This window comes from Solanum pennellii, chromosome 4 (genome assembly GCF_001406875.1).
Source record: "Solanum pennellii chromosome 4, SPENNV200".
Lineage (NCBI taxonomy): Eukaryota > Viridiplantae > Streptophyta > Magnoliopsida > Solanales > Solanaceae > Solanum > Solanum pennellii.
In genome coordinates this window covers 63,321,655-63,337,677 of record NC_028640.1, presented here as the reverse complement: position 1 = coordinate 63,337,677, position 16,023 = coordinate 63,321,655, and the positions used below count along the sequence as shown (strand labels likewise).

The following is a 16,023-nucleotide window of genomic DNA, read 5'->3' as shown; positions in this document are numbered from 1 at the left end:
TTTAATTTTAATTTTGGTCTATTGGAACTTTGCTCTCCCTGTCCAAATCCAACAACATTTAGAAACAAGATTTTGAAACTCTTGTTTGAAAAAAAAATGTCCAAAGAGAAATTGTGTAGGTAATTGTAGTTTTTTCTTTAATTTCTTTTTCTTGGGTGGAAAAAGTATATTGCTTTGGGAAAAACTTTAAACTACTTCCTTAATTAAGTACAATAGTTTTTAAAAATGTATCACTTTACTTGATCTCAATTGATATCTATGCCTTTGAACTTTGAAATTGCACAAACAAACACATAAACTCGTATAAAGTTGAACAAGTAGACATCTTATATGACGTTCTATACATGTGATAATTCACATCATATGTAATGTCCTACGTATATTGTGTCACCTAAAACACATGTATCTATTTATTCAATTTTATACATGTACCCCACTACTATTGAGATTGATGCAGAGCTAACAACATACAATTCATTCTAATACCCCAAACTACAATTTCAGCTTCTTGTTGACAAGCAAATATTCAATTTTTCTTCTCAAAAAGCAAAGCAAAACAATTCCACATACTTGGAAAGGATCAAACAAATATAACAATAGAGAACTACTAGAACTAGAAGGGGCGAAACCAGATTGCAACTGTTAATTCATTTGGATTGTTAAGGGGGGTCTATTTTGTTAACAATTACATGTGATCATCCTCAAATATGAACAATATTGGACTGAAAGAGATCTTCTCTCTTGCAAGTTTAACTACAACAACATACCCTATGTAATCCCACATAGAGGGTCCGGAGAGGGTACGATGTACACAGACCTTACTATGCCTTGCAGGTCAAATTGCTTATACTACCAAATCTCGTGATGAGAGCCCCAGTTGTATGGAGTTTCATTTACGTCAAAATCCTCAATTTTTTTACATAAGTCCAAGTGATTTCAGCTGCTGAACATGCTCTGGTGGCAGAGCTGGCGGAGACCAATCATTTCCGTTGACCTCACCATCGACATCCTCCACAACATATTCCTTCAAAAGATTAACAAACATATCATTAGGTAGTTGCTGATAAACATATTAAGAATTGTAGAAGTCATCATGCCTCAAATTATGAGTGGTATCGTGTACTCGAGGATTTATTGAATATAACATTTTAATGAACCGCCTCTCGGTGAAAGGGTTCAAGACAATGATTGGGAAGGAATGGCAAGAAAGCACAAAACATAGAATAGGGTTAAGCGCACCTTTGTCAACATTCTTTTTGCAAGTATATGGTAATGCCTCTGCCATATTCTCTGTCCAACCATTGTAGCAACCAAAACACTATAAAATATGCCGATGACGGTAAATAGTCCTAGCACAATTAAAGCCATTATAAGTACTAGCGGCAACCCAGCTTCACCGGCACCTCCTAAGCAACCTCCACATTCACTGGCCGCACCAGCACAACTTTCAAAGCATGTTGTGCAATCAGTCCACATACAAAGTGTACCAGGCAAATGACAGTCTGCACACATTCTGCAAGGGCATCATAATAAGATAACGATGATGCAACAGCCATCAGAAAAAGAAAACTACAAATCATTCCTCAAGAAGTAGCATCACAAGAAACACAAGAAAGAGATCAGAGAGCACAATTTCTCGCACTTTTGTTGTACAAGATGCTAAAGCAGTAGAAACCGGATAAAATATTAATATAAAAATTAATAAATGATAACAGGTGATCCGTCAAAAACAGCTTTAGCATGTATAACAATAGATGATGGACACATCCAAACAAAGCAGCAGATTTTCAGAATGACAACACAAATATTTTGTCCTATACTCCTTAAGACTTAATAACAATTATCCAGAAAACTAAACAAACACAACTTCATGACAATGCTTAATTGCGCTATGTTGCAGTCTATCAAGAGTGCAAAAGTGATGTAACAGAAAAATGTTCTTGCATTGGTCAACCTTCATTTACTTGTTCCTTGGATTGATGATGAGAGCAACAAGGAAGAAGAGTACAGTATTAAGCGCATTACTAACGACGAGTCAAGATTCTTTACCCAGGATGACAACAGCAAAGGCATAGTTCGCGGCAGGGTTGAGCCAAATCATTGCGCACTCTTCGATCATAACAGGTGATGAAGCAACCAGATAAGCCTAGCAGAGCGAAAAATAAAAGTGCCCCTGTACATTGTCGAATCAATACCTCAAAGTTAGTTTCTTTTATCTTTTTTTTAGAGGATGTGAATACTAAAGTTGAATATCATTAAATGGTAAGCATATATTTATCACGAAGAATAACAAACACAATTTTCCCATTGCAATAACTATCAATTATTTAAAAATATTATGCACTATCTTTGATCCTTGGGTGCCTTTGAAAAATTATGCACCATCTTTGGTCCTTGAGTGCCGTGATGGACATAAAGGAATCAGACGTCTCTTGCCAAGATATACAGAAATAGACTAATGCTACTGCACCCAGATTAACAAGAAACAGACCAATGATGCTGTGATACTTAATCCCCTTTTTCTCCGTCTCTTGCTCCATTTGTTTCTCTTTTTCTCCTGTAATTTTGAGGTGGCCCCCGTATTCTCATGTTGGGGAAGCTGCTGCATTGCTTCATGCCGTCATCACAAGGAATGCAAAGGTGAAAACCAAATACTTTGGGATAGACAAGCAATATTTTGCATGACAAATATCTTCCACGCTCAACTGGATCTTATTATCAAGACATTTTCATCTACTAATACTAACTCAAAATCAAAAACAAGCAAACAGTTTAAGGGGCCTTTTGATACACCAATACCCGACCGGAGTGTAAAAAACTCATCCACAGTCTGGTTTTGTTTTGTAGAATCTCTTTTTAAAATTTATACAATCAGAGGAAGATATTACATAAGTGAGACTCGATTCTTCACCACATAGTGAAGGATGAGGGGCTCACAGCCTCGCACTATATGAGCTATCCTCTAAACAATCTATGTTGGCGTACCTAGATTGTGGTTTGACATGCATCTGGTGGGAATAACTTGCCTACTGAAATGTTTGGCCCTTCCCATACTGATTTCTTCCAAACCTTGCATACTGATTAGACGAGGTTAAAACCTCCACCCTGCACCCTAGGGTCCCAGTCCCACCAACTCATCCAGCCTGATTTAGATTTCACAACACCATCCAGTCCTCTCTAATCAAGTCTATTTCATTCCATTACAAGAAGTTAGTTGTAAGCAAAACTAGAAGTTCTTTGAAACAGTAAGTTCTCTAAATCTACACCTAACAACTAAACATTATGCAAGTTAGAACTATAACAACTAAACCCTAAGCATAATACATTGATATCGCCTATACAGATCCCTCACTTCTATTGTGTCTTAAAACTTCCAAGAGATTATGTGCTTTGTGGATTGTCAAACACTTCCCATCATCAAATCAAATCATCATTGCTTCATCTGGAGGCATACACCGGACACGATCATACGCCATCTAAACAATTCTGTTGTTTTATTTATGTGATCTACTTGCACCCATTATCAAAAGTGACTAATCTTATCATATCTTGTATGACTGCACATCTATCTTAAGATCTATAGTTCTGCGACATTTATTCAGTGCCATTTATATGAAAAGGCATATGTGATATCTAATCCCCTATCCTACCCCCTCACCAATCATACCCACCTTCCTTTTTTCTAACTCTCCCACATAATAGGGACGATACAGCTACTTAGGTTTGATTCACCATATAATCACCCCATGGAAATGATTATTTCTATCCCTTTTTGCATTTTCTATAGTTCTGTTGGACTAAAATTTTTGGAGAAAATGCTACCGGATGTGCCTTTATCTTTTTATCCAGCGTTCTCAGTTTCCCACTATGTTTGGACTATTTTTTGTTACTTCTGAGAGAACCTCCAAATGATGGATGGAGATGAACTTGGGGGGACAAAAGATCAACGGTCCACTTAGTTCATTTATAATATTCTTGCAGTGAAAAAGGTACTAATTAAGCATATCTCAAATAAAAGCATAAACTACTAGCAGAAGTAGAAATTAAAAGGAAAATATACGAGTCCCGTAATTTATAAACCCCTTGAAATCTTGAATACTAACAAGCCATCAAGGATCACTTTAGGATCGTTTGGCCATGAGCAAGTTATACAGGGATTATAATGTGAGAAATATAATACAGGGATTAAATGATGGCAAGATTATGCAACTTCCAGTGCTTCAGCAGGTAATTATGCAACTACTTATGACAATTATATAACGGAAGCTATTCATGCATGTGTTTTATTAAACCTTTGCTAGTTATCAAGTGTTCGGCATGTTTCTATTATGCTCTAAGAATGACCTAAACTATGTAAATCTCAAGAACTAGGATTTTACATCACAACAAAGGGCAACCTAGGAAGATATTTTTTTGTAAAGACATTTACATGGTATTCTGCGAAACAGGGGAGATAGTTCCCTCCCGAAGCAATTAGGACAACGTTTGTGTGGGTCGCAGCATGGAATTCTACCATGACAGCTTTGTTAATGAGAATGCACATCAGCTGGTGTTTTGTATTTGTTGATACACTACAAACCGACATCAAACATATGTTTGTTTTTTTTTTTTTTTTGGGGGGGGGGGGGGGGAGGGATATTCTATCACAATTTGGTAGTTGAAATCACATTCCAAGCCCATGGTACAAATAGTTAGTTTTGACCTAATAGACCTCATGGATTATACCTTGGGCTACATCATTATCGAGATAAAAACCACGAGCACCAAGTAAACTTGCGTCAAGTCTAATAAGGCACATCATTTTTCTCTCCCCTTCTAATGTCGGGTTTGCCTAAAGTGTATATGCAGCTTGTCAACCTATAAGCATGGCAAACCTTGTCCTTGACCCACCCTTCGTCAAGGATGCCACATACACATCCCTTGGGGACTCAGCCTCCTAGCCGAGGTTTGCCCTACTATCATATTGCGGGAGGTCCAACTCTTGATACATATTTTTCATAACCCAAGCCCATGGCACATATCGTCTGCTTTGACCCATTAGACCTCACCTATTTGTCCCTTGCTACTCCATCATCGAGCTCAAAAGCGTACACACCATTTAAATCTATGTTATGTTAAGGCATGTTACTTTTCTCTCCCTTTACAATGTGGGATTTTCCTAAGGCGTTATATGCACCCTTCTTCAAAAACTTCCCAACCTTGAAGCCCGTTGAACCATTTTTCCTGTCTCGCCCTCCATCAGGGACATTACACTGCCCCTGGTCATAATGCCATATGGTTTAATGCTTAAGAAACTGCTCACTTCTTACAGCAAATAGGCAATTGCCTTGCCACCAGACAAAGCAATAGTAGGTGATTCACATTTTCTCCTAAACTTTGCACATGACAACTACTTTATTTTATCCTCTCATATTTCAGCTATGCCCTCCTTGTTGCCAACCAGCTGAAAATACATAGCTTTATCTAAGCTTTGGGAAGTCAAACTGATAGATGCAGAACACTGTGACATCTCCTCTTAGTAACCTATAGAAGCACTACACCAGAAACATCCTACTTCCTCTCTGGACGCTTTTTAAGTATCCTGATCCAGTAAAGCCTCCAGAACTGTCACCAATTTGCATGAAGAGGTCCATATACTGTAGGTGCAGGGACAGTCCTACCATACTGGAAACCTACAATCTTTTGTTCCTTCTCCTAATATGAACAACTTTATCCTAAACGGCCACGGACCACCTTCGCGCAACAAAAAAGGCGTCCACAAACTACTAACTGAGCATTAATGTGAATCCTCTCAGTGTCATCTTCGGACAGAAATTTAAAAACATAAGAGCATCTATGAACATAGGTGACCCTAACCCTTCCTGTCACATCATTCTTGGGGACGATATAACCATATAAAAGTCTTATTAGGGAAGATTTTGGTTTTGGTACAGCTTCTTGAAGGGTATAATGTCCATTCATTGAGAAAATATCTCAAGAGGAGCAAGATACCTCAAACCACCATATCAACCATCACAAATTTCATTTTGTCCAGGAAACAAACAAATGAAGAAAAGGATATAAGTCCCAGAGAGGGAGAGTAAAGGAGATTGGCACAACAGAACTTATAGGACAAGACAACATGAAATATCATTACTTAAAATATCTCTTTCTTTTGTCATAGTCAACACCATGATTTAGCACATACAGCCAATCAAAAGAAAACATCAGGACTTAACAAATAATAACTAGTGGAAAGCTCAAGATGTTTACCGCATAGATAGTAGAAGCTTAGTTCGCTATCAAACCCCCAAGTAAAACGCAACCAAGACTTATGGTGGGTGTCAATCAAGTAAACTAAATATCCCAGCAAGGCTATAACCTGCAATGAAAAGGGTAAGAGCTCAGTTGGATATGTTCTCTATAAAAAAGGTAAGGATATCTCAGAAAATCAAAGAACAAAATTTGTAAACAGGACCAACCACCTACAAGCTGAACTGCGAGAAAGATGAACAAAATATCTCTGGTCACAAAGAATCGGAACTTCAAAGTTCGCCACTTTCTATCAGTGGGAACATGAACTCTCAAGTAATAGGGAGCTTTGCAAGTTGTGCAATGGGAAAAAGCAAATCCTTCCTGTAAAATACAAATTTTGTTTAGCTACCGAAAATAAATATAATTCTGGTGAATATTGCCTACTGTAATTTGTAAATTGCTTGGAAGTTATCAGTACTCTTATGCAGACATTGCTTCTATGAAAGGAAAGCCTCAACAACTACTTTATCAAATAATTAGTGTTGAAATGAAAAGCACACACGAAAAATGACTCTTGCAAGTAAAGTGCCTAGTCCAAAGCTATACATGCTCAATATATGTACAAATGACACTAATCAAATCCTGATTCCCCACTTTAATGCATCAATACAAGAACAAATTAATTCCAAGTAAGGTAAGGAATAACAGTATTCTAGCACCCAATGCTGCGACCTACTAATCAGTGGAGTGGATACTTGAGTGTCATAAAATCTGATGTTCTAATTCCAACGGAGACAAAAACACTAGGTGATTTCTTCCCATTTTTCGACATGTCCAAGTCTTGGTGGGCAACTGATGGGAGGTAGCAGGTACCCATGGAACTATTTGAGGTGCGCGCAAGCTAGCCCGAAAACCATGGTTATAAAAGAATAAGAAATGACAAAAATCTTGATGGAGTGCCTTTCTAACACAAAAGCAATTAGGCAACAAGGCAACTTTCGACAATAACAAGGTTAAAACTGCTCAAGTAATACAGATTCAAAGCCAAAAATGAAAAACATACTTTCACTGCACGCCAATGATCCAGGCATTCCCGATGAACAAACTTTGATGTACCTTTACACTTGCAAGGTGCAATAAAATCCCTACCTGAAAAGAAAAAACAAAAACATTTATAAGCACATCCCAGTTCTGAAACAGCACAAGTTCAGCACATATAACCCAATAATGTTATGCTACAACATATCCAGTGTAATTGTCTGGGGAGGGTGTTGCACAGCTGCACGCAGCCTTACTCCTACCTTGTGAAGGTAGAGAAACTATTTCCGGTAGACTCTCGGCTCAAGTAAGCATATAAAAACAAGTATATAAAACAAATATAATAGCGTCATGCTGAAAACAATAAAGAAGAGAACGGTAGCAAAGTAATAGATAACCAAAACAAATGAAAAAACATCAGGTAATACTAAAATAAAAAATAAGATAGCAGGGAAGTAATAATAACAATACTAAAAATGAACTCGACCTACTAACCTTTTACCTTAATCCTCGACCTCCATATCTTCTTTCTAAGGTCATGTCTTCGGTTAATGAATGGCTTATCTAATCTTCTCTCGCAAGACTTCTTTGGTCTACCTTTACCTGTACTTATACCCACTGTAGTTAACTTCTCACTCCTCCTCACAATGATACTGAAAATGAAACTAACAACACTCGACCTACTAACCTTCTATCTTAATCCTCAACCTCCATATCTTCCTATCTAAGGTCATGTCTTCGGTTAATGAATGTCTTATCTAATCATCTCTCCCAAGACTTCTTTGGTCTACATTTACCTCTACTTATACCTACTATAGTTAACCTCTCACTCCTCCTCACTGAGACATATGTGTTTCTTCTCTTCACATGCCCGAATCATCTCAATTTCGCCTCCCTCATCTTTTTCACCTAAGAGGTCACTCTCACCTTGTCCCAGATAGCTTTGTTCCTAATACTATCACACCTAGTATGTTGACACATTCATCTCAACATCCTCATTTACGTTACTCTCATCCTCTGGGCATGTGACATTGCGAGCTCTGAATAGCCATCACTCTGCCCCATACAACATAGCCAGTTTGATCACCACTTCATAAAACTTACCCTCAATGCTTGGTGACACATTCTTATCACACAAGACACCGGATGTGAGCTTCCATATCGTCCACCTACTCCAATACGATGTGGAACATCATCATATTATTAACTCCAAATACTTGAAACTTCTTTTCTTGGGAGTGACTTGTGTTTCAATCTGTACTCCCGCATGTGTCACGTGAGTTACTTCACTGAATTTGCACTCCAAGTATTCAATCTTAATCCTACTCAACCTAAAAACCCTTTACACTCCAGATTCTGTCTCCAAACCTCCAACCTATCGTTAACTTCGTCAAGAGTCTTGTTAATCAAAACTATGTCATCTGCAAAGAACATACACCATGGCACCTCTCCACATCTCCTTGAATATGTTTCATTAGTACATCCATCACCGAGGCAAATGATATTATGTTATAGAATGAAATAAACAACAAATGACCCAGAAAAACAAGCATCCACCAAGCGCAAAAAAATTCACACTGCCTCTTACTAAAAAATTCTTAGTTTTTTTCATTTCTTTAATAAACCAAATGGAAAACAAATGTTGATAAGTAACAAATCCAAATATAATATATGCAGTATCACATGATATTTTCATTTCCACTGTAATCAGACAAAAGTAATACTACGACATGCTCAAAATTCTCAACCCAATGCAAAACTCATCCGGCTTACTTGAGTAGTATAATTTCGGGTTATGGTATCAAATTTCAAGACAAATTCACTAAAATACTTTCATTTACATCAAAGGGTCCTCAAGAATCACCTAAAAGCAGCTTATTTTACATTTAGAAACATCATAAAAATTCCAATTAATACATTTGGGGTTATGGTATCATATTTTCAAGCCAAATTCACCAAAATACTTTCACTCCATAAAAGGGTCCTCAAGAATCACCCAAAACAGCTAGCTTTACAGTTAGGAACACCACAAAATTCCCAATTAATACACTAGAACCAACTAAAATTTCAAATAATAAAGAATGAAAGTAAGGGCGAAATGAAGAAATAAAGAAAACTAACCATCAGTCTCAAGACAAATCCTACACTGAATCTGTTCACTAGAACCAGCTTCAAGATCGATCTCACTTGTGTCAGTGATCACAGAAGGAGGAACCAAAGGAGAAGATTCAGACTGATCAACCAATTCCATTTTAATTTTTTTCCCCAATTCCTCCGGAAATTAACAAGTGTAGAATGATCAAGTTTCAATTCATCAAGAAAATCAATAACCCTGATACCCTCTTTCTTGTTTATTACAAATAGATACACACATGAGTCTCTCTTCCCCCAAAGAAAATTTGGTGTTAGGGAAGAAGAGGTGCTTTTTATTCCCTTCTGTTATGTTGTCTGAAGAAGAAGAATGAAAATGTCAACAAGTCATAGTTGGGGTGGAGTCTATCATTATTATTACCCTTTCATAAATAGTTGTCTTTTTATTTAATTCTTTTTACTCAATAAGGTAGTTATTCCAACTTGGAGTATTTTTGGTTTGATAAATTTTTCATGATTTATTTTTTGTAGATCGTTTTTAAAAAGGTATATATGATTTATTAAAGTGGTTTGTCATAATGTTTTGATATTTTATTTAAGAATTATGATTTATTTGTTCGGTCAAATTATATTTCCTTTGTTTTACAAAAAATAGTCTAATTTGACTTGTTACGGAGTTTAAGAAAATAAAGAAAATTTTTAATTATGTGGTCCTAAATTAAAGTTATGTCAAATATACAAAATTGTCATTTAATATTGTAGTCTTAAACATCCCACGTGGAAAGTTTTTATAAAAAAGAAAGATGTCATTCTTTTTTAAACATACTAAAAAGAAAAGTAGATCATTCTTTTTAAAACGGAGAGTATAAGAATTTGCATCCATATTAACAAAACTTCTACTTCAACCAATGTGATTTTGAATCATGATTCCATATATAGGTTCAAACGATATGTCTTAAATCATGTGCAACCACTTTAAGTTGTTCGCATTATTCACTTAGACACCTTAACTTATTCATGTGTCAATTGAACACTTTATTTGTTCAAAAGTTATTTCTATTAGACACAAAATATTGACATGGCAAAAAATGTGTGCTTCACTTTCTTTGAGCGCGTTAAGTTATTAAAAATAGTACCTTTTTTTTTCTTTTTTTCCCTTAACCTATACTCCTAAATTAATTAAAAAAAAATTAACAAACAAAAAGGACCAATCTTCTTCTTCCCCCTCCATCAATTATTTTTTCACCATTTTTTTTTCACACGCACGCACAGCACACTCCCTCCACCTCTCTTTCTCTCATCCTCTTGTGCTCTTTCCTGCTTTTTCTTTTTTCTTTTTCTTCTTATGTTGATTTACGTCTCAAATATTTTGGAAAAATCCCTTTTATCAATAATGAAAAAAATACTTTTTTCAATTCTAATAAATAGTTGCTAATGTAGAGAAGATGAAGGTAAAGAGTCAAAGATTTTGATGATATCAAAATGAAAGAGAATGAGTATTTAGCTTGAATGGACAACAAGTATTATTGTACTGTTGATACAAATGAAAGAGAAGAAAGAGGTGGAGCGATGGTTTACTGCCGTAGTCGATGCCGACGTCGGCTCCAGGGAAATCAGAAATGGATCTTTTGAAGAAGGGGAAAGAGCGTGGAGGCTGTTAATTAAGAAAAGAATTTTTAATTTTTTAAAATACTTTTCGAATTAATTAAGCAGTGATTTAAAAAATTAAATTTAATGTCATGTGTCATCATATAATTGGTAAATCTATTATGTATTAGCGTTTGAGATATACGTTTTTATTTTTTTCAACTGATTGTCAGTTTGTGTCAAATAGGTATAAATTTTTTAAGGTTTAAGAGTTCAATAGGTACATCCCTTTTTGAGGTGTCTAAGTGAAATATGATGACAACTTTAAGTGGTTGTGGATGATTTAGGCCAATTTTAAAATTTCAATTCTCCAAAAAGTAAAATTTCCAGTAGTGATTTCAATTTTTTTTTAAAAAAAAATGTAAAACTAGACTCACAAATTAAGATTCGTCATTTAAATTTTGTGAAAAAAGAGATTCAGTGTGAAAATATTTAAACACTTTTTTTAACACTCAATTGTGTGTATTACATACAATCGACACATAATTTTAAAAATAATTATAAAATGACACGTATGATTATAAAATGACACACGCACGCACGCTCACGCACACAGTCACTCCACGTCAATTTTTCTTTTATTATATTAGATTAATGTAGCAACACTTTTCTTCCAATTTTTTTTCTTTTTGCTATAACTGTCTCTATGCCCACAATTTCACTTCATCTCTTCTTCTCATTGTCTTTACCTTTTCCTTTTTCCTACTTCTTCTATTCTTTCCATTGAAGTCAATTATGTTGGCATGATTTTTTATTGTTCACAATTTTGGTGGAGTTCGAAGTTGATTTTGAATTTTATTGGATTGGAATTTCGATGGTGACGATGGCCTAAGGAAGAGGCGAGGTCTGTTGGGTGGTCTGATTGTTTTTAGTTGTTCACAATCTTGCTGGAGCTCAGGATTGGTGGCGTTAAGAAGGTTCAGACTTATTAGGGGAATTGGTTTGGTATTTTTGTTATTGTTGTTGGTTTTCGTTTATAGTTGCTGGCTGAAGCTTGTCGGAGGCGGTGAGAATGAAGGCGTTTTGATCGGAGAAGGTGAAGAGGACGAGAGGAAGGCAATAAATTTGTGTTTTCTTGGATCTGAAACATGAGTCATTTTAGTGGTGGATGTCTGAAGCAATACTCAATCTCAAAAATTATATGAGTTTTTTTTGTTGTTTTTGTTTGATTTTCAATTTATCTAGGTAGGTTTTTCAATTTATTTTTGAATTTATTAGTTGTTTAATCTGGATTTCATCTTCTATTTATGTATTTGTTAGTTTTTAGGTTTTAGTGGATTACATTGATGTTGTTGAATTTTTTGAATTTTACTTTGTTTTATGCTTAATGTTAGTAAGATGTTTTGAAAGTATTGTTTGTCTTTCATAGCGTATTTTATGATAAATAGAGCAGTATAATGACAATAAACAATAGAGAAAAAATTTGGAAGAAAAAATAAAAATAAATAAAAGGCCAAGAAAATTTCAAATTCTGTCCAATAATGGTGTTAGATCCAATTAGAAAGATGATGTCTATATAAAAGTCTTAATGTGACTGTTAGACCCTTTTTCAAGGTTCTCACGCTCTTAATAGGTGTGTGTTACACACACTCTGGTATCAGCTACCATTGTGAACACCTAATTTTTGACGTGTTTATTTACTCCTATAATATTTTTAGTAAGGAATTTTATTATTATTTTTTTTATTTGAATTTTGGGTATTTGTTTTTATTATTTTATTGGCTCAAATGACCCAATTTTGTTTAAATTGGGCTGATTTAGATCAATTCTGATGGCCCAATTGATCTTGACCCGGTCCATAGAAATGGTCAAGATTGAATCTCAACCATTCGTGATATTTTGATCCAAGGGCTATTATTGGACCAAAACAAACATACAAAACTCCAAAAAATTAGCATTTTTTTAATTTTTATTTTAGATTTTTTTCCCTTTCTTCTTCCCCTTACTACCATGCCGCCGGCCGGCCACCGCTACCGCCACCACCACCTTTTTGGCCGGAATTTTTTAAAAAAAATTTACCATCTTTTCCTTTCATCCTCCTCTACCTAAATTTACAAACCTTTCATCCATATCTATAGCCAAACTCCGTAGATCTAAGGAAAATCAAATATAAATTTTTACTTTTTCCTTAGATTTATAAAGTTCCGGTCATTCCCATCCCAAACCCTTTACATAAATGTGTAGAGCTCTTCAAGGGCTATCATTTGATATAAATTTTAAGTTCAAAATCCGTCAAAAAAATTTCCAGCAAAGTTTTCCGGCGACCTTCATTTACCTGGAAGTTATGTCAATCTTTCCCCCCTCTCAATCTTTATCCAAATTCATCATTATCTTTTTTCGTTTGACCATATAAGTCGTTTGATGTCGGATTTGTGTTATTAATGTTCTTTAAGTTTATCATGTTGATGATTTGCTTGAAGTATTATTATTATTATTTATTTTTTATTTCAATTTTTATGTTTATTATTTATTTTTTTTTACTTTTTTTTCTGCATTATTTTGTTGTGTTTGATCATTAAAATTGTTTAGATGTTTAGATTTTGTATTAGTGGGTCAATTTGTTTGGATTTTGATGAAATGGGTCAACATTTGGGCCTACTTTAGATTTTTTCAGATGGCCCATTAACTATTATTCAAACAATGAATAAAAGAAAGTAAAAATTTAAGGAATCCCATAGTGTAATTCAATAATTACACTCTGTCCCGACAAATTTAGTATTTACTAAAAATCCCTTAAAATTGTTGTGCCGTGATACTTTAGACTCTAGTGATACATGGTAAATGATACATGGTAAGTTTAAACTGTTAAGAAAAAAATGGGGAAAAAACGGTACATTTAATCTTGTTAACTAAAACAGCTTAATTTACGGTAACAGATCATTAATCAGCATTAAATCAGCACGTAATTGGATATTAATTTCAAATTTTGAAAATCAAAGATTATATCATCTATTTTGAATACATTTTTTATGAACAATCTGTTAAATTTTGAACTGCACTAATTTTATTGTTGTTACTGTGGATTTTCAAAATAATGAGTTGGGTTGGGCTGTCTCTTGGAAAATACTATTTAATTGTAAAAATTTAAGTAATCCAACAACAAATTTTTAAGGAATCCAATATGTATCAAAATAATCATGAAAATTATTATCATGTATCAGACAATAGGTTTAATACATGAGTACTAAGTGGATTATAATGTTTTAGTCTATGCTTTGACACATGAACTAGATGTGTATCATATGATTTCCTATGTATCAAGGGTTTTTTAAATTTTTTATCATGTATCAGTGATTAATTTCAATAAATGCGCCATCAAGTGTGCTTGCTGATACATTTTGAATCAGTGTGTATAGTGTTTTAGATGATGCATTGATACATGAATTTGTTGTGTATCATAATATTTTCTATGTATCATGAGGTTTTGAAAATTGTTATAATGTATCATTAACTAAGTTTAATAACTGCGTCATCAACTGTGCTTGATGATACATAGAATCAGTGTGTATAGTGTTTAGTCGATGCACTGATACATGTATTAGATATGTATCACATGTTATAATGTTTAGTCAATGCACTGATACATGTAGTAGATATTTTGATACATATTGGATTCCTGAAAATTTTTACTAATTTCAACAACAGTTTTAAGTACAAAAATACAAACCCGAAACAATGTAGGCCTAACAACAATGTTTGCTGCTTCTTTTTTCTTTTTTTGTTGTATTTTGACAACCTTTGATTTTGATGTTTCGCCAGAGTCTTTGTTTGAATCCTTCTGAAGATTCATAGGATCATGCAAAGACTTTTTTCTATTTTCTTACCAATTTTCATCGTCGGAATCATATATCCTTCTATTAATTAACGGATCCATTACTATGATGTAATAGAACAATTAACCAAAACAAAAAAGGGAAGAAAAGAAGAACTGATGATGGATTAAGAAGAAAAAGAAGAAACCAATAAAAGATGCTGGGTTAAGAAGAAGAAAGACGATGATGGATTAAGAAGAAAAAGTAGAAACCAATAAAAGATGATGGTTAAGAAGAAGAAAGACGATGATGGAGAAAGGAGAACTGAAGACGTGATGGAGTAAGAATAACAATAAGAACGGGAGAGAAATTGTCCAGATTTTTGAAATTTCAAATTTTTTGAATTTTGAAATTCAAAATTTCAAAATTGGGTGTTTTAATTAAAATTAATTAAAATTAATAATTCAAAATCCAAAAACTGATTTAGAAGATTGAGTGTTTTAATGGAGAAAAAATAGGCATTATATTAGGTAATTGTGTATTATAGGAGAGAGAATGTTATGTATCTATAAAATTCTACTAAAATTAAAAAAAAGGGAATTATGTAATATTTAAAAAAAAAGGGAAAATTAGAGAATATAAAACTTATAGTTGTGTATTTAAGTTATTTTTCCTAAAAGAAATGGGCCATCTAAATGACATTGGGCCTATTATTTTCTGATGACCCATATAACTATATTCAATTAATGAATAAAGTAAATGGGTCATCTAAAAGGGCAAATGAATTATTGAATTAATCTAATTTTTCTTAAAAAAAAAAAAGAATTTCATTGGTCATCTTGGGTGGCACCTTGGGAAAACAAAGGGTCCAATGCATGTATTGGCTCTTAAGTTTTCAAGAAAGGTGGGAGGTTAATGTTGATCATCTATTTAAACCCCCTTCTTTTTTCCAAAAGGGGGGAAAGGAAAAAGAGGAAGAGGAAAAAAAAAGATAGAAAAGAAAATGGCAAAAAAAAAAAAACTTTAAAAATTTCTTCTTCTTAAAAAAGAAAAAAAAGAAGATACTTCTATTAGGTCGTCTTGGGAATTCAATAAATTTGCTTCTATATTTGCTTGTCATCAACTCTAGGTATTTCTTTTTACATTTCAATGTAATCTTGAATTAATGTTTATGTTCTTTTTATGTTTGTTTTTTTTTATTTTGAAAAATTGTTGATATTTTTTGCTAAGCTTATTATGATTCTCGTGTGATTATGTTTAT

At 34.0% G+C, this 16,023-nt stretch overlaps 1 protein-coding gene across 1 annotated transcript; it reads right to left on the bottom strand.

Moving 5' to 3' along the window:
- Positions 1 to 608: 608 nt before the first annotated feature.
- On the bottom strand, positions 609 to 9,769 carry LOC107015882. Its single transcript, XM_015216309.2, has 7 exons — positions 9,394 to 9,769; positions 7,298 to 7,383; positions 6,469 to 6,615; positions 6,253 to 6,361; positions 2,050 to 2,173; positions 1,240 to 1,513; positions 609 to 1,024 (listed from the first exon to the last, which is right to left on the bottom strand). Exons 1-7 carry the CDS (start codon positions 9,521 to 9,523, stop codon positions 917 to 919), a joined length of 978 nt encoding a protein of 325 aa, XP_015071795.1. The 5' UTR covers positions 9,524 to 9,769; the 3' UTR covers positions 609 to 916.
- Positions 9,770 to 16,023: the final 6,254 nt, after the last annotated feature.

Coding starts and splice junctions, on each gene's coding strand:
- LOC107015882 (XM_015216309.2), bottom strand. CDS start 9,523: ATGGAATTGGTTGATCAGTCTGAATCTTCTCCTTTGGTTCCTCCTTCT. Junction 7,384..9,393: donor GATTTGTCTTGAGACTGATG/GTTAGTTTTCTT, acceptor TTTTCTTTTCAG/GTAGGGATTTTATTGCACCT. Junction 6,362..6,468: donor TCTTTCTCGCAGTTCAGCTT/GTAGGTGGTTGG, acceptor TTTTCATTGCAG/GTTATAGCCTTGCTGGGATA.